The 26,278-nt window shown below is 38.2% G+C and overlaps 1 protein-coding gene across 3 annotated transcripts in view; it reads right to left on the reverse strand.

Moving 5' to 3' along the window:
- PLD1 (phospholipase D1) overlaps positions 1 to 26,278 on the reverse strand; it is a 209,754-nt gene that overhangs the window by 95,021 nt on the left and 88,455 nt on the right. For all 3 annotated transcript variants that reach the window (XM_063704354.1, XM_055381467.2, XM_055381468.2), the window contains exons 9-12: positions 17,789 to 17,941; positions 13,460 to 13,609; positions 12,665 to 12,748; positions 3,657 to 3,738 (exon numbers count right to left, since the gene is read on the reverse strand). In XM_063704354.1, the coding sequence (XP_063560424.1) occupies positions 3,657 to 3,738; positions 12,665 to 12,748; positions 13,460 to 13,609; positions 17,789 to 17,941 (469 nt within the window). The remainder of the gene's footprint in view (positions 1 to 3,656; positions 3,739 to 12,664; positions 12,749 to 13,459; positions 13,610 to 17,788; positions 17,942 to 26,278) is intronic.

A 26,278-nucleotide genomic window follows, 5' to 3' on the forward strand; every position in this document is an offset into this window, starting at 1 on the left:
TCACTGACTGCAACTCTACATTGTGCCTTGTGATCCAGGACAGAAAATCAACCTGAAGACAAATTCTCCCATTAGTCTAAGTTTCATAGGAAATATCACAAGCTTCTAAGGTTGAGATACACAAAATTGCGTGTGGGGATTTGGCTGCCATAAGTATGATGCAGCTTATCTCACCTCTTAGCATAGCAAGTGCAGAACTGTGGAAAGCCCTGAGATGCTGATTTCTTTGAGTTGTGAACAGTCTGCCTCTGAAGATTGGCTTTTATTATTTTAAATGATGGCATTGCAGATCAGAAGGCCAAAGAAATAGGAAAAGTTCAACTTGGTTATTAATCAGATACATAAAATATTGTATTTTTTCTTAAGAAACAGCCATCATAAGAGATGTTTGCCATAGGTTGGCTATAAGGCAGAGACAGTTCCTAAATTCCTCTCAGAATATCTGCACAATCAGATAGAAGAAAATAAAACATTCATTTTAATAAACCTTGTGGACCTCTGGGACCTGTTAATGCAAAAAACAAATATTATGTTTCAACCTCATACTTTGCAAAGCTAGTGTGTGGCTTTCAGAAACTAAATTATTTATGTGAAGCCATATTTATGTGCATATAAAATGTCAATTTGGAGTGATCCGAGTGTTAAAAAATTTATGAACAAAGTAATAATATGGCGGAATGAGATTAAGGAAGAGCAACTCCACTAAATGTACCACCAAGAAATCAATCTTTAATTGTATTACTATTTCTTTAGGAAATTTTAAATATCGCTACCCACAGTTTAAAAATTACAAGCTCCAAGAAGTGGATGAAATGGAAATGAAGCACTGTTATCAGGCAATAACGTTTATTTGGCCATGGTGTTCACGAGGGACCTCGCCAGGGTTCAAGGGCCATAAAAGTAAAGAGAAGTCACGCTAGACACAGAAAAGGTAACCAGACAGGTATGCCATGGGCAGTAAACAAGCGCATGCCAGCAAACAAGAGGTGGAAGCCAGGCCTGCAGGATCTTCCTCCTGCGCCCTACCGAGGCATTTACTAGCTTTCTCAAGTTAACTTAGATGTCCTGTAGACACTCTATCTTCAAGTGATCTAAACTTTAGCTTTCTGAATCAGCTCTTCCCAGTTTCTTCCACTATCAGAGTCACCTTCCCGACACATCTTTTTTTTTTTTTTTTTTTTTTTTTAAACAGAGTCTTGCTCTGTTGCCCAGGCTGGAGTGCAGTGGCACGATCTCGACTCACTGCAAGCTCCGCCTCCCGGGTTCACGCCATTCTCCTGCCTCAGCCTTCCGGGTAGCTGGGACTACAGGCGCCCGCCACCATGCCCAGCTAATTTTTTGTATTTTTAGTAGAGACGGGGTCCGACACATTATTTTGATCAGACCACCCCTGCTTCCCCACACTGCCCTGCCCCGCACAGTACTGCCCCACTGTCTCCCAGAAAGTCAAACCACTAGCTTGGCTCACAAAGTCTCTGCATCCCAGCTGCAACTAGCAGTTCCAGCTTAATCCCCCATCCGGCTATGCTAACACTCAGATGTGATGAACCACCCTACTGTGCCTGACAAAGTCTTTGGCACTGCTGTTTACATTTACTACACCTAGAAAGTTCTTCTTTCCCTTTTAAAAATGTTTGTCCATCCTAAATGCCCCACATCCTTCATGCTGTGTGGGGCTCCCCAACTGGACCTTTTCCATTGGGAAAGCCCAATGCTTTCCCTCTTGCCATTAAATCGGGGCATTGTTTCTGCATGCAACTGACACTTCTGCAGATTTTATAAGCTCCTTCAACTTAAGAATCATGGCTTTTATTTATGTACATCCTCATATGATTAGCCAAATGCCCTGCACATAGAAAACATTCAATAAATACATATTGATTGAAACCTAAAACAGTGAGGTGCTGATTAAATATTATAAGCAAAAATTTACTAGTATTAGTACAGATTGCTACGCAAGGCTGGAAAAATGTACTAAAATAGAATCTTGAGGGAAAATGGAAAAGATGCCATTTCATTGAGAGAAACATAAAGTTACTGCCCATTCAATAGGTAGAAAGTAGTCTGGTAAGGCTAGGACTGAGCCCAAGACATGAGTCCCTCAGCAAGTTCTCCATTGGCAAGGTTCAAATCTGATTCATGGTGGCATTCTTAGTGATTACCGTAGAAGCTGGCTCATAGGAGACAGTAACTGTATGATGAATTATGTAATAAATATGTGAATAATGTTTTCAGAATCAAAATGTCCAATTCTGTAACTGGAATTCTATCGATGAAACAAACTAGACTATCCATCAAAATGATGTTGTTTGGCAGAATGTGTTTCAAATAAATATTATCAATTTCTTTTGCTTTCAATATTAGCAGTGAGGTCTGACCATATTTGTGGATATCCCCAGAAATACTCAAGTAAATGCATGGGGAAAAGATACAGAAAGAAAAGGGGAAAGTGAATGGGGAAAGAAAAAGTGGAATGCAGAGGATAGGAAAGAAGAAATGAGTGAAGGCTATGAGAAACAGAAAAATGCTAACCCCAATTATTTAGGCTCCACACGTTCTGCTAGCATGTTTAATGACAGAATAAAAAAAGGTTGGCCGGGAGCGGTGGCTCAAGCCTGTAATCCCAGCACTTTGGGAAGCCGAGGTGGGCAGATCACCTGAGGTCAGGAGTTCAAGACCAGCCTGGCCAACGTGGTGAAACCCCGTCTCTACCAAAAATACAAAAATACAAAAAAAAAAAATAGCCAGGCATGGTGGTGGGCACTTGTAATCCCAGCTATTTGGGAGGCTGAGGCAGGAGAATTGCTTAAAGCTGGGAGGCAGAGGTTGCAGTGAGCCGAGACTGCACCATTGCACTCCAGCCTGGGCAACAAGAACAAAACTCCATCTCAAAAAAAAAAAAAAAAAGGTTAAGACAGTTTCTGATAATAGCAAAAAGTTAGCACTTCCTAATTTGGACATGCTAAATAATAAATCCCAGATCTATTTTTAATTTAAACTGATTTAATTTTAAGGGCCTATTACATTAAGAAAATCACTAGAAATATGAATGCAGTCATTAGTGAGCCTAGGCTGCTTCAGTTATTTACTTTTTATACCTAAAAAGCACACACTCAATGTTCACCCAGAATGTACAGGGTCAACTCCACAGGAAACAGTTTCACATTTTTACCATGAACTTTACCAAAACTAGAGAAAAAACACCACCAACTGTGACTATTCCTCCCCCTTTAATATTATTCTACACCACATTGCCCCATCTAGCTGAAACCATTCTCCAGATGAGTTTTTCTTTTGCTTAAATGACAAAATAATGAATACAATTAAATGCTATGCTCCATTTCATCATTTATTATTCAATGATGAAATTTTATTATAATTTTTTTGCCTATAAAATTAGCTGCCCATACCTGATTCAAAAATAAGAATTAGAGATGCTAACATAATCCATGCTGTGAATTAGTCTAAAATATTTATGCACTCAAAAGCAATAGGAATAAAATAGAACCAAATGAACTGGAAAACATTAGTTATCCTACTTTTTGTCAAACTCTAAAGTGAAAAGTTATACGTGTGAAAGGCTTTGAAAAGAAAAGCATTTCAGAGACAACAGACAGTTAAAAAATTATATCAGCATTTTCTGGGAAAGTACATACTGCTTTTCGTTTAAGAATGCAGTCCAACCTCCAACGATTTCCCTCAACCACTGGGCGTTTCAGGAAGATTTCTGGACTCAGCCTGAAACAATGAAACCAAGATTTTAAGTAACTAAAACAAAATATAAAGTTCTGATTGTGTCATAGGAAGCAAAGGCAATTTCAGCCCAATTCAACCCCATTATCATCCTCCATTGTGATGGGTAATCCAAAGCTTTACTATGAGTCTAGGAACAACTTCGTATGGGGAAAATAGCCTTTAGCCATACATAACATCAATCTTAGTTCTTTCTCTCTCTCTCCCCCCCACCCTCTCTTTCGCTGTCTCTCAAACCCACATGCTCACATATGCACACAGGTACTGTTGGTTGCCCACCCACAGCCAATCTCCAACTTCTTCCCTGCTGTCAGAGCCTCTCTCCCACCACAGACTGAATATTCTAGATACTTGCTTTCCCAGACTCCTGTGCAGCTAGAGCACAACGTGACACAATCCTGAACAATGAGATATATGAGGAGGTACACAGGGGCTTAATGGGAAAGTTTTTCCTCCCTGAAACACACACACAAACACACACACACACTCTCTCTCTCTCCCTCTCCCTCTCTTTCGCTCTCTCTCCTTCCCTCTCTTTTGCTCTCTCTCCCTCTCTCTCAGAGAAAGCCCTGCCCACACTTCCAGCTTTGGGATGGATGTTGTATGGGAGTATGATGCTTACAGGGGTGCAGCAATATTGAAATTCTAAGGGGAAGACCATAACCCCAGAATCACTAGATCACTCTGCCAACCTCAGGATTGCCCAACTTTAGACTTAACATTAAATGTGAAAAATACATCCTCAGTGTTTAAGCCCTCTTTAGTTGAACATTCTGTTACCCCAAACTAAAAGCATTCTAATAGATACACAGACACATGACTTCCTATACAAAGAAGCAGCATCTGAGGGAACCTGGGGCTTTCTGGACAGGGGAGAAGGAAGGTCGGCTGATATATGAAATTTTTCCTAGGCTCTTCTCCTTCAGTAAGGCATAAGGCAGCTTAAGCTAAGCTTCACAAGGCAGCTAAGAGTACAATAGAGTCATTTTTCCCCTGGGGCTGGGTTCTAAAGTTAGTTTCTGAGTTAAATATGTACATGATGTAACTTCCCTGTAGTTAGCAAAAAGAAGCAGTAGAAAATACTCCTTTCTCCACTGAACTGCTAGACCTGAGGGAGCAGAGGTAGACTATGTCAGGATGAAAGCCTTATGGAATTCTGCACTGGAGTATTGCCCTCCCAGGCAGCCCTCTAAGCATGTGAAATCAACAGTGCTTTAAGGAGCTAAAGAGATTAAAAGAAATCAATTTTATGCTCTATTTCATTCAGTTAAAGAAAATAAAAACCCAGAGATAAAGTTTCTAAAGGAAACGTTATTGGGTAAAATAAATAAGGAAACAGACAAATGGAAGAGTTTGGACAGTATAAGTCTTGCATATTTAATTGAGAGTAGGAAACAAACTCAAAGGTAATCTATGTCCAAACAAGCAAACAAACAAATAAAGCACAGCAATTGATCAGAAAAGATCAAAGAAGCATTAAAAGGAAATCTGTTTTAAAATAGTAAAATGCATTGCTGTGCACTGCTAGTTCATCAAAAGTGAGAGATATCCAACAACATATACACAATTGCAATTTTTTGATGTGTACATTAAATATGGGCTCAAAGAGCTTCGGTATGGGGGAGACTTTTAATGTCATACTCTGCAATTAAGTATTTATCATCATTTATTTCATTTAATCCACAAACATGTGTACCCTTGTATGCTAAGCATTCTACAAGATACTTTGAAGAATCTTAAGATAGCTCTTGAGGAGCCCTCAATTTTGAGGATAATGCATAAAAAGAAAAAAAGATTTTGTTATATCATGCTATAAAAGTATAAACCATGGCTGCATGGCAAGAAGAAAGCAGCTATAACTTACCAAGCATTATTATGTAAGAATCTTTACTTACTTGTAAACAAAGTTATTGTTTAATATTACATTTCATTGGATCTAGGACACCAGTGACTGTAGGATGCATCGTTACTGCATGTACCACTAAGAAAGAAAACATCATGACAACTATAACTGTAAGAGCATAAGATGCATCCTGATTGCGGAGATATTAAGACGTACCTCTAAGTAAGTGTACCACTTAGAAGATTTAATGACTTTAAATGCTTCCATGAGAAAGACAAAAAATTAAAAATTAATGATCAGACTTTCCTTTCTTAAAAGATAGAAAAAGAAGACATTAAACCCAAAGTAAGAAGATGGGGGAATAATAAATATAAGAGTGGAACTTGATGAAATACAAACCTGAAAAAATACAGAGAAAATTCAATGAAACTAGATGTTGACTCTTTGAAATATCAATAAAATTTGTGAACTTCTAGCAAGGCTAAAAATAAATGACAAAAAAATGATTGAAAGGATGGGCTCACATCTATAATCCCAGCACTTTGGGAGGCTAAAATGGGAGGATTGCATAAGCCCAGGAGTTTGAGACCAGCTTGGGCAACATAGCAAGACCCTGTCTCTACGAAAAAATTTAAAAAATTAGCCAGACATGGTGGCTCATGTCTGTAGTTCCAGCTACTCGGGGGGCTGAGGTAGGAGGATTGCTTGAACCTAGAAGGTTGAAGCTGCAGTGAGCCACGATCATGTCAGTGCACTTCAGCCTGGGCAACAAAGGAAGACCCTGTCTCAAAAAAAAAAAAGGAGTGAAAGACAGGGAATCACTATAGGGCCTAGAGGCATTATAATTATATTAAATGAATAATAACTATTAAAAATAACTGTATGCCAATATTTGTGGTAATTTAAATAAAATAAACATATTCCTTGAATAAAATATTTTCATAATGAAAATAAAAAGAAATTGAAACTGACTTCATAGCTATTGAAAAACTGAATTTGTAATTAAAACTTTCCTACAGGGAAAACTACAGACTTTGCCAACTTTACAGAATTTATTAAACATTTACAGAATTTATTAAATATTTGAATTTTATCAAATATTTAAGAAAGAAATGATGCTAGTACTACCTAAACTCTTTCAGTAAACAAAGGAGGAACACTTACTATCTTATTTAATGAGGTCAGCATTATCCTGATACTAAAACCAAATAAAGACAATGCAAGAAAACTAAAGAACATCCCTTATGATCACAGAAGTAAAAATATTTACCAAAAACACAGCAACTTAGAAAAATAATACTACATCATGATCAAGTGGGATTATCCTAAGATATAAGGTTGGTTTAAAAGTTGGAAATCAATCAATGCAATTCACCACAGTAACAACAAAAAGGAGAAAAAAGTTATTATTCAACAAATGCAGAAGAAATGATGAAATTCAATATCCATTAACAATAAATACTCCCAACAAATTAGAAATAGAAAAAAACTTCCGTAGTGTAATAAAGGGTACCTATTAAAAAATCTATCTCTAACATCACACATAACATAACAAAACTGCATGCTTTCCTCTTAAGATTAGAAACAAGGCATTCTCACCACTTTCATTCAACATTTTACTGGTGATACTAGCCAATGCAACAAGGCAAGAAAATAAAATATAAAGCATACAGATTAGAACAGAAGAAGTAAAACTGTCTTTATTCGTAGATCACATAATCATCTATAGGACAACCCTAAGCAATCTACAAAAAAGCTACCAGCACTAATAAATTAATTTAGCAAGGTCACAAGCTATAAGGTAAATACACAAAAATCAATTGCATTTCTAGTTCTGTATGGAAAATGAATTTTAAAATATAATTTACAATAATATCAAAAAACATAAAGTACTCAGTAAAAAATTTAACAAAATATGTAAAGACCTATACATAGAAAAATACAAAATATTGCTGAGAAAAATTACATAAGAGCTAAATAAGTGGAAGCCTCAATATAGAAAAAGAAGAACAGAATTTGAAGTACCACCTAACCAGTGGTAAGTTTAACATTTTTCTCCCTTTGATTCCTTGACTTGGAGGGAAAACTTGGAAACAGGCATTGGCACAGAGAGAACTTCAAAAATCCTCTAGTTCAGGCTTGGGGAGAAAGCAAAGGATCTCTGGTAGTGACAGGGTTGCAGTGGAGAGCCCAAAGTTACTAAAACCTCTGAGGCAGGGGAAATCTCCTCTCCAATGGAGATGTAAATACGCCTGGCTTGGCTCTGGACATGGGTGCCATCAGAGAAAGCACATGGCAGAGCACAGTAAATAAAAACCCATCTTTCTGGCTAGAAGACTAAAAAGGGAAGCCATGGGAAACTAAAAATGGGGGAGAGGAGCTCAGAAAAGCAGCTCCATAAAGTTGTTTCTGATTTCCTGGCTCACTCCCAAGCTGCCTATGCATGGATTTCATCCTAAACATCACTCCAAAGAGGCTGAGAACTGAACTGAGGAATAGACCACCACCCAAGTCCCAGAAGGGCCACTAGGTGGCACACATATGGGACAGATCTGAATAGCACCGCAAAGGCATTAACAACAAAACCGGCATTAAAACAACACTCATAAAAGGCTGGTTGGAACTTTAAGCCTGAACTGAAATTGGTAAATTGCCTGCTAAAACAAAAATACTAACATTCTCCACAGGATTCAAACAAGACTCAAGAGTCTTATAACATAATAATATAATTTTCTAGAATACAGTAAAAGTACCCGGCACACAAAGAACCAGAAAAAAAAAAAAAAAAACCTTATCTTGTACAGAAAAGGGAATCAGCAGATGTCAATACCAAGACGACATGGATATTGAAATTATCTACTTAAGGCTATATCAGATATTATAAAAATGCTCTAAGTAAGGGTGAACACTCTTAAAATGAATGAAAAGACAAAAAAGTCTTATAGAAAAAGATATAAAGAAGAACCAAATAAAAATTTTCAAAGTGAAAAACACTATTACCAAAAACACTAGAAAAACAAAAGCAAACAATAAATTCCCCAAACCTCGCAGGATAGGCTCAATACCAGAATGGAGATCATAGAGCAGCAGTCCCCAACCTTTTTGGCACCAGAAACCGGATTCATGGAAGACAATTTTTTCCATGGGTGGGAGTTGGGGGTAAGGATAATTTCTGGATGAAACTGTTGCACCTCAGATAGGCCAGCAGGCACCAGTTAGACTCTCGTAAGGAGCGGGCAGCCTAGATTCCTCACATGCATAGTTCACAATAGGGTTCATGTTCCCACGAGAATCTAATGCCACGGCTGCTCTGACAGGAGGCGGAGCTCAGGCAGTAATGCTCATGCTCGCTACCTCCTCCCACAAGCTCTGGCTCACCTCCTGTTGCGTGGCCTGGTTCCTAACAGGCTGGGGACCAGTTTGGCTTGGAGGTTGGGGACCCTGTCATAGCGGAAAGAGTCAATGAATTTGAAGGCAAATAAAGAAGACACTATTTGTGTCACTGGAGACTCAGAAGGAGGAGAGAAAGAGGAAAGTTCAGAAAAAATGTGTAAAGAAATAATGGCTAACAATTTCTTAAATTTAGCAAAAGATATAAAACTACAGATTCAGGAAGCTCAGAGAACCCCAAATAGGATAAACCCAAACATCATAACCAAACTGCTGAAAACTAAAGACAGAAGGAAAATATTGAAACCACTCAGAGGAAAAATAACACATTACTTAGAGGGGAACAATGTATTCAAGAGACGGAGAATTTCTCAACAGAAATCATGGAGGCCAGAATGAAATGGAACAACCACTTTAACTAGAATGTACAAATACCTCCTACAACTAAATAAGACTAACAAAATCTCCCTCTCAAAAAAAGGGAAAAGATTTGAGCAGTTAAACCAATGTCCAACTAGCACATGAAAATTTGCTCAACATGAAACGATGTTGCTGATACAAGCTAAAATCATAATAAAACACTACTGTATACCCTTTGAAATAAAGACTGACAACATCAAGTGCTAGCAATTATGTGGAAGAATTGAAACTCTCATACATTGCTGGTGAAAATGTAAAATGGTACAACTTTGGAAAACACTACATTTAGCTCTTAGTATTGATAAAATGTGGTAAATTAAATCTATCTTCTAAGATAGGTGTCAACAAACTGTAGCTCACAAGCCAAATGTTGCCCATAGACTGTTTTAGTATGGCCTGTGAGCTAAGAATGGTTTTTATATTTTTAAAGAGTTGTAAAAAAATATGCTTCAGAGACCATACACGATTTGAAAAGCCTAAAAATAATTTACTCTCTCGCTCTTTAAAGAAAAAGTTTACTAACCATTTTTGAAAGTCAGTGGCTTTAAAACTTTTAAACTTTTGGACCATAAGCTGCAGAAAGAAATACATTATACACCCAAACCAACACCGGGTCAGTCAGTCTATCTATCTATCTATCTATCTATCTATCTATCTATCTATCTATCTACAACTGATATAAAAGTTTCCAAAATTAGTAGCCCTTATTCCCACTTACATTGTACCCTTTCTTTCTTTTCCCTTCCCTTTCCTATCCTATGCCATTCTTTTTTTTTTTAAATGCTGGTCACAACTTACCAAATTATTTTAATACACAATTACTAAAGAGGCTCAACCCATCATTTGAAAAACACTAACAATATTAAAACCAACTTAAAGAATGTTGCATTTAAAACCAACTTAAATACATTTAAAACATGTATTCTTTTACCTGGAATAGTCTTTGTTTGTGAGTCAGTTAGTAATGCAATGCTGATTTATTTTCTTTATAACCTTTGTCTCCGGCCCAACCTTTGTCTCTTCTGTTTCTCTACCCTTTACAAACACCCTCTTTTAAAAATCTCTGTTCATTGTTTTTCTTTTGTATTCTCCTGTTTTATTAATTCTATTTCTGACACATTTAACATACAGACTCCATACAGAGACTGGTAGATAACCCCACTCTCTCAGATCTACGCATACTAGGGTTTGGTTAAGTTTCTGAATGCTCCTTTTTGCAATATGCTTGTACAACAAGAATTTTCTTTACTTGTTTGAGGGAAGTTACTGTGAAGGTTTTATTTCTAATGATGTGTTGTAATAAAATGGTATCCTAGTGCAGTCGTGAAAAACAAATAACCCCCTGATTCATTCTCTTGCTGAAAGTAGAGAGGAAAACATTCAGAGTTCCATCTCTTTATATGTTTAATTGAATCAACCTAAATGATCATCAATGGTAGACTGGATGAAGAAAATGTGGTACATATACACCACAGAATACTATGCAGCCATAAAAAAGAATGAGATCATGTCTTTTGCAGCAACGTGGATGGAGCTGGAGGCCATTATCCTTAGAAAACTAACACAGGAACAAAAAACCGAATACTACATGTTCTCACTTATAAGTGGGAGCTAAATGATGAGAACACATGGACACATACAAGGGAACAACACACACTAGGGCCTTTCAGAAGGTAGAGGGAGAGGATCAGGAAAAATAACTAGTGGATACTAGACTTAATACCTGAGTGATAAAATAATCCATACAACAAATTCCCATGCTACAAGTTTACCTATTTAACAAACCTGCAATTGTACCCCTGAATTTAAAAGTTAAAAAAATTCTGGTGTTCAGACATAAAGCATGAAAATCTAGGCTCAATAGAAAAATTATTTTTAGTCTCTCTCACATCTTCACCAAACTTTCAGAAATATTTTTTAAAGAATATAGTACTCACTGGCACAAATTTATTATCACAAGTGTTCATAAAATATTCAACCAAAGAAATAGCTCCTAAGTATGAAACATTTTTTCCTCCTAGTAACTGACTGAAAAGACAAAATTTGGTAAGAATAGAAAGACCAGAATTAAGCTCCTCCACAAGCATGAGCATGCTGGCCACCACATACCCTGTCTATCCCCTCTAGATCAGTGATTCCCAGTCGACAAGGATCTTGCATCCTCTCCCAACCCCAACCAGGGAACATCTAGCAATGTATGAAGATATTATGGTGGTCACAACTGGGAACTTACTACTGGTACCTAGTGGATGCCGCTAAACACCCTACAATGCATAGGACAGCCCCCTACAACAAAGAATTATCTAGCCCCAAATGTCAACAGGGCAAAGGTTAAGAAAGCATGCCTTATAATTATAGATTCCAGACAACCGAAGCAAAAGATGTGTTCGCATTCTTGAATTAGATATTGATATTGCCCACAAAACCTAGAATTAGAAGGGAATAAATTATGATGATATATTAACAGTTCCTATAAGGTACCTTTTGGAAGAAAACCGGATAGAGTAAAATAAGGGGTAATTCAGGCAACTACTACTAAGTTCCTAGAAGGAAAACACATTTTAGACATTTCCATGTCCATCGTAGCCAGTGTTGGCATGTGTAATGGGTTTTAACTTTCCAGGCAGATGAATGATTGGAACTGAAGTCAGACTAGAATGCCTACACCAACTACAGGAGTAAATTTCCCAAGAGTTAAATGAGTTTCAGATATGAGGCTTCTGGTGACTTTAACAAGCATAGCAACTCTTATGGATATTTTTTTAAGGTGGTCACAAAGTTGAAACCGGATGTATCTCCAGAACAGCTGACCAGGCCTAGTCATTACAGAGGATATTTTTACGGTAGCAGGCAAGTGGAACTATTTCAACATCAAAAGGACAATTTAGAAGAAGTATATTCACTGGCCCTCATGACAGACATACCAAAATTAGAAAAAGACATCCAAAGACACCATTACCTCTATAACTGTACTTGCATTACAGTATAATCTTTACTGACATGAAAACTTGGAAGTCTGCTTCCAAATGCAAATATAAAACCTAATTGTTCAAACTAAGTATTTTATGAATATTGTTGAGGCCAAGGTTTTTGAAAAGGCCTTTCACTGAAGGCTTAGTCAACTGGTTGAGACCCTGGCCAAACCATCCACAGATACAGCTGATTTTCATAATGTGTAATTCTTGAACAGCACTATACCACTGTACATTTCTAAACATAGAGACTTCCGGAAAAAAATTCCCAGGGACAAATACTAACCACCAATCTGTGATAAAAATCTCTTCATTTGCCTCTTCCATTGCATTTGCCACATCTTCAAAATATCCTTTGGCATTAACATACCTGAAAGACAAGTTTATTGTTCCTTTTTGTTATTAAAAAACAAAAGAAAAGAAACTTATCTTATGGTAAAGCAAAACATGGAAGCCACTGCCTAGAGTCTCCAAATAACACATAACCACCATTGACTTTGTGTACCTGGAAAACAAGGATTGAAAATACCAAGTTTCCTCTGCTGCCTAGGAAGGGCAATAAGTGTAAGCAGCCTGATTTTTCTCTGCTTAGAGAACAACAAATTTATTGAGCCTCATCATCATAAGGAGCCAGATTAATTTTCCTATCCTGTTGAACTTACATACAGTTTTTCTTCTGAGACTGAAAACAAACTAGCTTCCAATCCACGGGTAGAAAAACATGCTAAGCATGACTTTATTTAAAAGAAATATCTAGCAAGTAAATGCTTTTTCCTAAATTAGGGGTAATGACTTAAATAAACCTTCCATTTGCATCATTAAAGAAATGTATGAAGTTAGCTTTAAAATTCAAACTTCAAAATCTAAAGCTAGCTAAGCTCACTGTGAAAAATCTTAAAAGCAACAATTGAAAAACTAATCTATAATCAGGTAGTCCCATAATTATCACAAAAAGAGAAGCCCTTGTTAAGCATAATGCATAATCTTTCACAGTTTTGAAAACTGATTCCAGGTGAATTTAGGCCAGTGTAATATTAGATGCTATGACTGCCTTGACAGGCTTAGAGAAATAATAACTTACCATTTAGCTAAAGCATTCTCTTGGATAGCAGCATATGACCCAAATCGATGATCTTTGAGAAAGTTGGTGCCATGTTTCTGGATGAATTCTTCTATAGCCCCTCCCCACCACCGAGCATGTCTATAGCTGTTGCATTTTAAAATAAGTGTCCTTTAAAGAAAAAGCCAAATATTGAAAAGACTGGTCACTCTGTTCTATCTCATGCTCTTTTTTATTTGGTAATATACCAAACACAAACTGAAAATTTGAGGCAAAGAACATCAAGAAAGCAGGCATTTAACATTTTTTGGTAGTATTTCTAAAAATATATTCAATATAACAAAAATAAATGTTCAGGTTACTTATTCATTCACTCATGCAAACATGCATAAAGGTACTTACCATAGACCTAGAGCTGTGTGCTAGGCCATGAGGAGGATAAAGAAAGACGGGTAAGGTGAGGTTCTATTTTTAAGTGTTAGTTAGAGAGCTGTTGGCTCCTGTAGAGCAGCGGTCCCCAACTTTTCTTTTTTTTTTTTTTTTTGAGACGGAGTCTCGCTCTGTCGCCCAGGCTGGAGTGCAGTGGCGCGATCTAGGCTCACTGCAAGCTCCGCCTCCCGGGTTCACGCCATTCTCCTGCCTCAGCCTCCCGAGTAGCTGGGACTACAGGCACCCGCCACTACGCCCGGCTAATTTTTTTTGTATTTTTAGTAGAGATGGGGTTTCACCGTGTTAGCCAGGATGGTCTCGATCTCCTGACCTCGTGATCCGCCCGCCTCGGCCTCCCAAAGTGCTGGGATTACAGGCGTGGTCCCCAACTTTTTTGGTACCAGGGACAGGCTTGTGGAAGGCAATTTTTCCACGGATGATGGGGAGTAGTTTCGAGATGAAACTGTTCCACCTCAGGCCATCAGGAAGTGATATGATTCTCATGAGGAGCGCGCAGCCGAGATCCCGCGCATGTGCAATCCACAATAGGGTTCGAGCTCCTGTGAGAATCTGATGCAGTGGCTGATCTGACAGAAGGCGGAACTCAGGTGGTAATGCTCCCTCGCCCACTGCTCACCTCCTGCTGTGCGGCCCAGTTCCGAACAGGACACGGACTGGTACCCCGAGTGGGTTGGGGACCCCTGCTCTAGAGGGCACTTCCCTTTGTGCTCCCTAGTATCCATTCCCTCAGCTTCTGGAAATATCATCCCAATTGTGCTTCATGACAGCCATTCCTTCTCTTCAACAAAGCTAAGCAAAATGGCATATTCCATCTTTCTGGTTCCAGAAGGTGGTTCTGGCATGACTATATTGTGAGTTTTCTATTTCACTAATCATAGGAAAACTGTTCTTTTTTTTTTTTTTTTTTTTTTTTTTTGAGACGGAGTTTCGCTCTGTCGCCCAGGCTGGAGTGCAATGGCGCTATCTCGGCTCACTGCAACCTCCGCCTCCCGGGTTCAAGTGATTCTCCTGCCTCAGCCTCCCAAGTAGCTGGGATTACAGGCATGCACCTCCACGCCCGGCTAATTTTGTATTTTTAGTAGAGACGGGGTTTCTCCATGTTAGTCAGGCTGGTCTCGAACTCCCAACCTCAGGGGATCTGCCTGCCTCGGCCTCCCAAAGTGCTGGGATTACAGGCATGAGCCACTGTGCCGGCCTTTTTTTTTTTTTTGAAATGGAGTCTTGCTTTGTCACCAGGCTGGAGTGCAGTGGCTCAATCTCGGCTCACTGCAACTTCCACCTCCTGGGTTCAAGCGATTCTCCTGCCTCAGCCTCCTAAGTAGCTGGGACTACAGGCACGCACCACCATGCCTGGCTAATTTTTGTATTTTTAGTAGCGACAGGGTTTCACAATATTGGCCAGGCTGGTCTCAAACTCCTGACCTTGTGATCCGCCCACCTCGGCCTCCCAAAGTGCTGGGATTACAGGCGTGAGCCACCGCACCTGGCCAGGAAAACTGTTCTTTTGCAATAATAATCAATTAAACATATTGATACCAGAAAAAAAAGGATACTCATGTACATTTGTTCATCCATTCCTATTAACAAATGGACATGAGTATCCTTTCAGGCATTCCTAAGCAAATGTGAGGACTTGCTCAGGAATGCCAGGAAGGGACTCTCTTGCTTCCACAGAATTTGGTGTGAGTGTGGGAGGTGGCCATCTTGCTACCACAAGGGAATCAGTCATGCTCAACATGGCTGATTAGTTCTCTTTGGTATAAGCCAGTTTGCTTTAGATTTTTCTGTCACTCATAACTAAACTATCCTAAACTCTTACAGAGTTATAAATGCTAAAAAAAAAAAAAATTCAGAGTGGATTACAGAAAGTTTTTTCTTAATGCCAAGTGTCAGAATTCTGCCTACTACTAAGAGGGAAAAATAAGTTATACAAATTTGAAGTTTGAAGGAAAACAGAGTGTTGGAGCCAGCTGTATCCCTGCCATGTAGGCAGAAATCTACCATCATACCAATGTAAGAAGACTATGCGTGAGGAGGGAGGTTGCTTTTTTGAGGAAATGCAATGATCCTGATGAGACGCAGGGAAGGGGGCTGTGTTCACAGATTCTAAAAGAATTATTTATAAAGATTAGCCATGTCCAACCTGCTTTCCTCAATATGTCAGAGGTAGATGCTGGCTTTTGTCTGAAAGTCATGAAGACAGGGAGAGGCTGCTGCTGCTGGGCTGTGGAGACAGGGGAGGAGAGACGTGGTGCTGCTGAGAGGAGTGAAGCATCCCCATCGCGTGTGGTGGAGACACGGGTTTCTAGGGATGGAGACAAGAGGGCACAGGAGGTGCCTGGGCTTGACCTATCCTGCAAGCACTACTCCAATTGAGCTAAAAAGCCTCGGAAAAACAGTTATGAGAAGACTTTACAGAAGAGATGAGTAACAAGATAAGACATTATCACAGGATGTGAGTCAGAATCAAGGGGGAAAAAAGGAACTATTCCAAACATGGACATAAGAAAAGCAAAGGGAAAGAGGCAAGAAAAAAATGCTGCCTTCATAGAACCTGCAAGGCGTATTAGGGAGGAATTTCAAATAAAGGCAGGAAAATAAATGCCCTTCAAAAATAAGTGGGGGAATTTGGCCTTGTTTGATAAAATCATGGGGGGATCTTACACCAGGAAGGAAGGTAATGAAACCTGGATGTGAATAGCCTCATTTGGCAATGACATACGGGTAAGTGAGGGTGGGAAATGCAGATGAAGTGGCCAATAAAGTAAGGGACCAATGAGAACTGTGGCCAGACTTCTGTGGCTCACTGTAAAACAGGAATGCAGGAGGAAGGTGTAATGGCAGCACCATTATATTTCCAGTCACAATCTTAAATGTTCCATTCTCATAGAATATCATCAGGAAGTTCAGCATCTTTTTATACACACACACACATACACACACAAACATGTAAATCAGTAAGGGAATATGAAGCTATGCTGGTAACTATGTGCACAGGGAGAAATGCATATATATTCATATACATAATGGTGAATGAACTATATAGAGACAAATGGATATATATGTATAAAGACACACATACATGGTATAACTACAATCTTCCCGAAAGATCACATACACATGTACTCACTAATAAAATCTATAATAAATATACATGAGTGTCCTTTCAAGATATCTTTCTTGGCCAGGCGGGGTGGCTCAGGCCTGTTATCCCAGCACTGTGGAAGGCCGAGGCAGACAGATCACTTGAGGTCAGGAGTTCGAGACCAGCCTGGCAAACATGGTGAAACCCCGTCTCTATCAAAAAATACAAAATTTAGTCGGGGGTGGTGGCAGGCGCCTGTAGTCCCAGCTACTCAGGAGGCTGAAGTGGGAGAATCGCTTGAACCTGAAAGATAGAGGTTGCAGTGAGTGAAGGTTGCAGTGAGCAGAGATTGCACCACTGCACTCCAGTCTGGGTGACAGAGTGAGAGCCTGTCTCAAAGAAAAAGAAGATATCTTTCTTAAAATATGTGTGTAACAATTTTTATAAAACAAATCACTCTTTTGGTGTTTTGTTAATTAAAGAATATTGATTTATAAAGTAAAAGTTTCATTTATTTTAAAAATGTGAACTATTGCTCTAATCTATCTGTTTAGTAAACTGGCAAATTGAGTAGTAATTTCTGTTAACACAGGCAAACATCTACATATGGGATTGTTTATTCAGACTCTGTTGCACACAGGATACTCTTTAAAATATATACAAGGAAAAAAGTGGTTTCATTACTATTGATTGAGGATGAGCTCCAAATTACAATTTTCTAACACTTTTTAAACTCCTTTTTTACTTAAGGTTGAGAAAAAAATGTTTTTAAGACATTTTTGTAGAAATCTTTTTTAAATATTTGAAATGTGTACCTTGAAAGATTATCAATTCGGATTCCATATTTCGTTTCTGTCTCCTTCTTCCCCACCTTAATTTTGAATTCTTTGTCTACCAGCAGGACGAAGGCAATGGCACCGCTGTCTGGTTTCATATACAATAAAAAGGAATCTTTCACTATTAACCATCTGTAAGAAGGTAGTAAGTATTTTTAAAAGTTGTATTGAGTAAATAAAACGAGAAGAACTAATCATTATGACAAGTCTTAAGTAATCACTCTGGCAGACTGTAGACATAATTACATTTTCTATACGGGAGATTTATTTTTTTTAATCGCTATGAAACAAACCAAAAAAACCCAACAAAACCTTTCTATCACGTTTTTCTAAGAAACAGTGTACCAAGTAATTCACAGTAATTCATTAGCTCTTTAAACACTAATGGCAAAACTGGAGGAATGTCCCTAATATTGGCAGGTAGCACTCACAGGATGTATGACAGGAAGGGCAAGACCGAGGAGATGGGATCCATTTACAGTGAATGCAAATGGTAACTTCATCAGGCTGCATATAACAACATGTATTCCTATTTGCCTGCAATTGTAGAGTGATAGACTGAATCATTTGAAAACTGAGAAGTAACAAAGTGGGCATAATAGTGCATATCAGACAAAGTAAAGCACTCTAGGCACTTCCACATTATGGAATAGTAAGGTTGGAACATCTGAATATAAACTAAGTAATACTGTAAATATAGCATGGGAACTCAGTATTTAAAATATATCTATAATAAATCTTTACTGAAATTGGGAATTGCATTATGTTTTAATGGCTTTATAACTTGGAATTTAATGTAGACAAACCTACATTGATTTCCACATAGTTTCATTTCATTAATTTTTTTTAATACATAAGTTATCTCCTTCCTAATAAAAGGGCATAGAGTGGATTTAGGATAACTTATAGCAAAGAACATATGTGGTATGTTTCAGAAAAGGAAAAACGTCAAGGTCACAGAAAGTGAATAACTAAAATACCTAACCACAAAGGTAAATATAATTACAGAGATGACACACTCATATGGGTGTAAGCTTCCTAGTTTTTCTTGTCAAATGAATAAATTAAAGAAATAAGTGGATTTCCTCCAAAACTAAATTCCAAACAAAGTGTCTCATTTGGGACCTAACATAATACAACTGAACAACATAATGAATAATATTCCCAATAACAATTTTCAAAGCAAACACAGAAATTATACATTTATAAGAGTTCTTATAATACTCCTCAATACAAATACCAAGGCTATGATATCAAAGGGTAACCCCCTTTTCCCAGCACTGTTTACTGAAGAGTGTGCACTTTCCCCAAAGAATGTTCTTGATGTCCTCGGAAAAATCAGTAGGCTGTATATATACGGATTAATTTCTGAGTTCTCTATTCTGTTCTACTGGTCATGTGTCTGTTTTTATACAAATACCATACTGTTTTGGTTACTATAGCTTTGTAATATATTTTGAAGTCAGGTAGTGTAATGCCTCTAGCTTTGGTTTGTTTTTTGTTTTTGTTTTTTGCTCAGGATTGCTTTGGCTGTTCAGGGTCTTTTGTGGTTTTATGTGAGTTTTAGGATTGTTTTTTCTATTTCTGTGAAAATGTCATTAGTATTTTGATAGGGTTGCACTGAATCTGTAGATTGCTTTGGATAGTATGGTCATTTTAACAGTATTAATTCTTCTGATCCTCTTCAGTTTTTTTTTCATCTGTGTCTTGTAGTTGTTCTTTTTACTAGTCATTAGATATCAAGGTAATTTGATGCTGGGCTTTTATTGAAAGCTCTTCTTTATTATGCCATTCATAAAAACTCCTCTGATTTCTTCCCTTTTTCTTTTTTGTCAATAGATATATTTTTTTCTTTTAACTTTTACTTTGGGTTCAGAGGTACACATACAGGTTTGTTACATAGGTAAACTTGTGTCACAGGGGTTTGGTGTACAGATTGCTTTGTCACCCAGGTACCAAGCATAGTACCTGACAGGCATTTTTTTCTGATCCTTTCCCTCCTCCCACCCACCACCCTCAAGTAGGCTCTAGTATCTGTTGTTGCCCTCTTTGTGTCCATGAGTTCTCGTTATTTAGCTCCCAGTTATAAGTGAGAACAGGTGGTATTAGGTTTCCTGTTCCTGTGTTAGTTTGCTAAGGACAATGGCCTCCAGCTCCATCCATGTTGCTGCAAAGTACATGATTTCATATGCTGTGGTGTACATGTACTATCCAGTCTACTACGGATGGGTATTTAGGTTGATTCCATGTCTTTGCTATTGTAAATTGTGCTGCAATGAAAATACACGTGCACTGAGTCTTTACAGTAGAATGATTATAGTCCTCTGGGTATATATCCAATAATGGAATTGCTGGGTTAAATGGTAATACTGTTTTTAGTTCTTTGGGGAATCATCACACTGCTTTCCACAATGGCTGAACTAATTTACGCTCCAACCAGCAGCATATAAGCATTTCCTTTTCTCTGAAACCTCGTCAGCATCTGTTTATTGTTTGTTTGTTTTTTAATAGCCATTCTGACTGGTGTGAGATGATATCTCATTGTGGTTTTGATTTGCATTTCTCTAATGATTAGTGATGTTAAGCATTTTTTCAAATGTTTCTTGGCCATATGTATGTCTTCTTTTGAAAAGTGTCTGTTCATGTCCTTCGCCCACTTTTTAATGGAATTTTTTGTTTTTTGCTTGTAAATTTGTTTAAATTCCTTATAGATACTGGCTATTAGGTCTTTGTCAGAAGCACAGTTTGCAAATATTTTCTCCCATTCTGTAGGTTGTCTGTCTACTCTGTTGATAGTTTCTTTTGCTGTGCAGAAGCTCTTTAGTTTAATTAGATTCCATTTGCCAATTTTTGATTTTGTTGCAATTACTTTTGGTGTCTTCATCATTAAATCTTTGCCAGTTCCAATGTCCAGAATGGTATTTCCTAGGTTGTCTTCCAGGGTTTTTATAGTTTTAGGTTTTACATTTAAGTTTCTAAGGGGTCCAGTTTCAATCTTCTGCACATGGCTAGACAGTTATCCCAGCATCATTTATTAAGGAGGAAGTCCTTTTCCCATTGCTTGTTTTTGTCAGCTTTGTTGAAGATCAGATGGTTGTAGGTGTGCAGTATTATTTCTGGGCTCTATAATTCTGTTCCATTGGTCTATGTGTCTGTTTTCGTACCAGTACTGTACTGTATTGGTTACTATTGCCCTGTAGTGTAGTTTGGAGTCACGTAACATGATGTCTCCAGCTTTGTTCTTTTTGCTTGGCATTGCCTTGGCTATTCAGGCTCTTTGTTGGTTCCATTTGAATTTTAAAATAGTTTTTTCCAGTTTTGTGAAGAATGTTATTGGTAGTTTGGTGGGAATAGCATTGAATCTGTAGTTTGCTTTAGGCAGTATGGCCATTTTAATGATATTGTTTCTTCCTATCCATGAACATGGAATATTTTCCATTTGTTTGTGTCACCTCTCATTTCTTTGAGCAGTATTTTGTAATTCTCATTGTAGAGATCTTTCACCTCCCTAGTCAGCTGAATTCCTAGGTATTTTATTCTTTTTGTGGAAATTGTGAATGGGGTTGCCTCCCTGATTGGAAAGCAATGCCATTCACAATTGGCTTGATTGTTGTTGGTGTATAGAAATGCTAGTGATTTTTCTACATTGATTTTGTATCCTGAAACATTGCTGAAGATGTATATCAGCTCAAGGAGTTTTTGGGCAAAGACTGTGGAGTTTTCTAGATATAGAATCATGTCATCTGCAAATAGGAATAGTTTGACTTCCTCTTTTCCTATTTGGATGCCTTTTATTTCTTTCTCTTGCCTCATTGCTCTGGCCAGGACTCCCAATACTACGTTGAATAGGAGTGGTGACAGAGGGCATCCTTGTCTTGGGCCAGTTTTCAAGGGGAATACTTCCAGCTCTTGTCCAGTCAGTATGATGTTGGCTGTGGGTTTGTCATAGATGGCTCTTATTATTTTGGAGTATGTTCCTTCAATGTGTAGTTTATTGAGGGTTGTTAAAATGAAGGATGTTGAATTCTATCAAAAGTCTTTCCTGCATCTATTGAGATAATCAGGTAGTTTTTATCTTTAGTTCTGTTTATGTGATGAATCACATTTATCAATTTGCATATGTTGAACCATATAGAGAAGATTCAAAACCAAACAGAGAAGATTCAAATAAACACAATTAGAAATGACAAAGAGGACATTACCATTGATCCCACAGAAATACAAGTAACTGTCAGAGACTACTATGAACAGCTCTATGCACATAAACTAGAAAATCTACAAGAAACAGATAAATTCCCGGACACATACATCCCCCTCAAGACTGAACCAGGAAGAAACTGAATCCTTAAGTGGACCAATAATCAGCTCTGAATTAGAATCAGTAATAAATAGCCTACCAACCAAAATACAAAAACAAAGACAAAAAGCCCAGGACCAGGCGGATTCACACTCAAATTCTATAAGATGTACAAAGAAGAGCTAGTACCATTCCTACTGAAACTACTCTAAACAATTGAGTAGGAAGAACTACTACCCAACTCATTCTATGAGGCCAGCATCATCCTAACACCAAAACCTGGCAGAGACACAACAAAAAGAGGAGACTTCAGGCCAATATCCTTTATGAACATAGATGCAGAGCATCTCAACAAGATTTTGCTTTCTTTCTCAGGAATATATACATCAAGTAAGGCATCTATCAACCAGCCTTCTAGGAGTCAGCACCATCTGCACAGGGATCAAGTGCCTGCCCTGAAGTCAGCCTCCCTGGGCTCCAATTCCACCTGCCACTCACTGCTTGTACGAACTTCAGTAATTGAGCAGGATGTCAAAATCTATAACATGAGGATAACATAAGACATATAACATGAGGACCTAACAGCAACATCTAGTTCATAAGTATTCATAAAGAATTAACTGAGATAACTCATGCACATGCTTAGCACAGTGCCTGGCCCCAATACATGCGAACTATTATAACTAATCTTGTTCTAAACCATGTGAGATTATGGTCTGTTTTAAAAAGATACCTCCTGCCTGTGTTACTACTTGCCATGGCATTCAAATGCAGATAAGCCCACTTGAGCCAGCCCTCCCCTTCTCAGCCTCATCTCCTACTATTGTCTCTCACAATGTTAGTCAATGTTGGTTCTTCTTTAGACTTGCCAGTCTTCTTCTTTGGGCTCTATCGTTGCTGTTCCTCTGCGTAAAAACTGTTTCTTCTAGGCAATTCCATGGATGGTCTCTTCTTGTCAATCAAACCTCTCCTTAAAAATCCCTCTACAAGCAGGCTACTGGATTCAAAAAAAAGCTCTTCTCCACCATTCCTGCCTCATCACCCCCAACTCTCTTCCATCGTGTTGTCTTGATTTAGCTTCTTTGTAGCACATCTGGAAGTATTTGTCTTCTTGTTTATTGTCTGTCTCCTACAGTACAGCGTAAGATCCCTGGGAACAGGAAATGTGGCTGTCATGTCTACTACTATCTGTTCAATGCCTAGAACTATCTTCTAGCAGCCCAGAGCAAGCTTTCAGGCAAGGCCACCATCTCGCCTAAATAATGGCTGCATGAATGGATTCCAGAGAGTAAATAAAACCATTTAGACATTATCACTGTCTAAAAATTTTAATTATTGGTACAGCTCATAGTTCACTAAAGTAAACACTAAGTAAGAAAGTGCTAAGGAATTAAAAGTAACAGCAAAAACCACAATTACTTTTGTACCACTCTAATAAATGCTAAATTTATTTGTTAACATCTATACATCTCTTTTTCTTAAGACATTATTTGAGATAAGAAACTTAACTTACGACCAGGTGCAGAGAAGTTGCTCAATAAATGTGCTGTTTAAGCAGATGTTTTAGATTGTAGGATCTCTGTTTGTCTTTATTTAAAACTCATCTCTCAGATAAGGTCATTATGAGACCTAACTGAAAATTCAATTTCCTTGTTTGCCTTACTACAATTTGTCAACATAGAATAAATTAAAAAGTGATCAGAATGTATTTTTATGGGTACAAATGAAAAAAAGTTATGAAGGAGTGTCATCTTTAAAAATAAGTCTCATTTAGACATTAATAAAATAGTCGTCTTGGCCAGGTGCTGTGCCTCCCGCCTGTAATCCCAGCACTTTGGAAGGCCAAGGTGGGCAGATCACTTGAGCTCACGAGTTCAAGACCAGCCTGGGCAACATGGTAAAACCCCATCTTTACAAAAAATACAAAATTTAGCCAGGTGCGGTGGTATGCACCTGTATCCCTGCTATCTAGGGGGCTGAGGTGGGAGGATCGCTTGAGCTCAGGAGGTCGAGGCTGCAGTGAGCCGAGATCATACCACTGCACTCCAGCCTTGGTGACAAGGTGAGACCCTGTCTCAAAAAAAAAAAAAAAAAAAAGGCCGGGCGCGGTGGCTCAAGCTTGTAATCCCAGCACTTTGAGAGGCCGAGGCGGGCGGATCACGAGGTTAGGAGATTGAGACCACAGTGAAACCCCGTCTCTACTAAAAATACAAAAAATTAGCCGGGCGTGATGCCGGGCGCCTGTAGTCCCAGCTACTCGGAGAGCCTGAGGCAGGAGAACGGCATGAACCTGGGAGGCGGAGCTTGCAGTGAACCGAGATCACGCCGCTGCACTCCAGCCTAGGCGACAGAGCAAGACTCCGTCTCAAAAAAAAAAAAAAAAAGTCTTCCACTGTGAGAAACTTTCTAAATTATACGTTATCATCTATATATGCTTTCTGGTATTTTAAATCCCAAAAATGTGACTCAGGAAATATTTATTAATATGGAACCAGGGCTTTAATCTTCACAGAAGGATTTACACAATTTACAGTGATGACACATTTCATTCCAGGGAGGATCGTATCTTTTTAGATTGTCCCAGTTGACTTATGATTTAATCCAAAGTTTAAAAAGAGGGGGCATATTTATTTTGTGTAACAAAGCCTTTCCCTCACCTTTCCTAGCTGTTGCTTCTCATAAGGCTTAAATCCAAACGTCAGTTTTTCAGGGAGTCTTTCCTTGACTCCCAGAGCTAAAGTCACCCTCTGCAATCCCCAGATCCCTCACAAACCATTTTTCCCCTTTAAAGCTCTCATCGCTACCTGAATTTATACAATTTACATTAATTTTCGGCTTAGTGCCTGCATTTCCCCTCTAATAGAACTCCATGAGGGCAGAGACTTTCATCTTGTTCACTACTGTTTTCACAGGAGTATGCCACCATCTGGCATACATTAGGCACTCGAAAAATGACTGAATAAACCAGACCATGGCTTCCATTCCTTGAGTAGACGCCTTAGGTTGAGTTGTCCCAGAAGTAAACTCTGAGATACGGATATACGTGTATAAAAGAGTTTAAGACAGTGGCACCAGGAAGCACCAATTAGGGAAGGATAGAAAGAAAGAGCAAGGAAGGAAGCCACAGAGAGTGTATTTTCATGCTTTTTATTGTGGGCAGCTGTGCTGTAAGCCAGCTAAGGAGTTCTGGGAGACAGTGTAGAGACTGCTGCAGAGTCACCCCAACTGAGGAGGAGGGGGCTGGACTCCGATCAGTTCTTGGCTGATGGCTGCTCCTGGGAGCTGTTGACACTTCCCAGACTGCTGTGCACACAGACAGGTGGGTTCTGACAGCCTACAGAATTTTTGGTCAAAGAATCACAAATGCTTAAGGTTACAGTCTGAAAACTGTGGTTGGCATGTAGCAGCTGATTTGGGCAAAGTTAATGACTAGGGAGGAGTGGTCAGAAGGAATCCCCAAGTTTCTAAAAGTTAGAGAAGTGTATTTGAAGGCAAATACTTTTTTTAGTATATTATTTCCCTTCTTAGTTTAGTAAAACTTCTTTCCCAGAGAGAGATCAAGACTCCATCTCAAAAAAAAAAAAGAAAAAAAACTTTTTTCCCTTACAAAAATTTTCAGTTTTCTTTAATCTTCTGATCTTTTCCTTGTAATTTCTTCTGTCCCTTCAAAGCCCAGAAAGTAAAGGCCCAACTTAATGGTATTTTTTGTTGGTAGTATATCTTAAATCGGTGTGTGTAAAGGTGGATGCCAGTATTAATTTTATATATTTTGAATATACACATAGCTCAATTCCACATTTACACATAAACACATTTATCATTTTCAATTTGGGGGAAATATTATATGTAGATATAAAATATTTATAACTGATTTCTTCAGTGTTTTAATAGTTTTTCAAAATCCCAGTACATTGTTATTGCAACAGTTATTGTCTATTATGTGCCAAACTTGGGGGATACAGATAAGAATCAGATGAGAATATTGTTCCTCAAGGAGTTTTTGGTTGGTAAGACGTAAGATATAAAATAATGTTTTCTGTCTATATTACACTTACCATGATAAACATTTTTCAGAAATATAAGTCTAAAATTATCATCCCTGAAGTCTGCACAATTTTACTTAAGTTTTTGTTAAAGTGTACAGTTCAGTTTGATTTTTAGTATATTCACAA

This window comes from Gorilla gorilla, chromosome 2, assembly GCF_029281585.2.
Source record: "Gorilla gorilla gorilla isolate KB3781 chromosome 2, NHGRI_mGorGor1-v2.1_pri, whole genome shotgun sequence".
Classification (NCBI taxonomy): domain Eukaryota; kingdom Metazoa; phylum Chordata; class Mammalia; order Primates; family Hominidae; genus Gorilla; species Gorilla gorilla.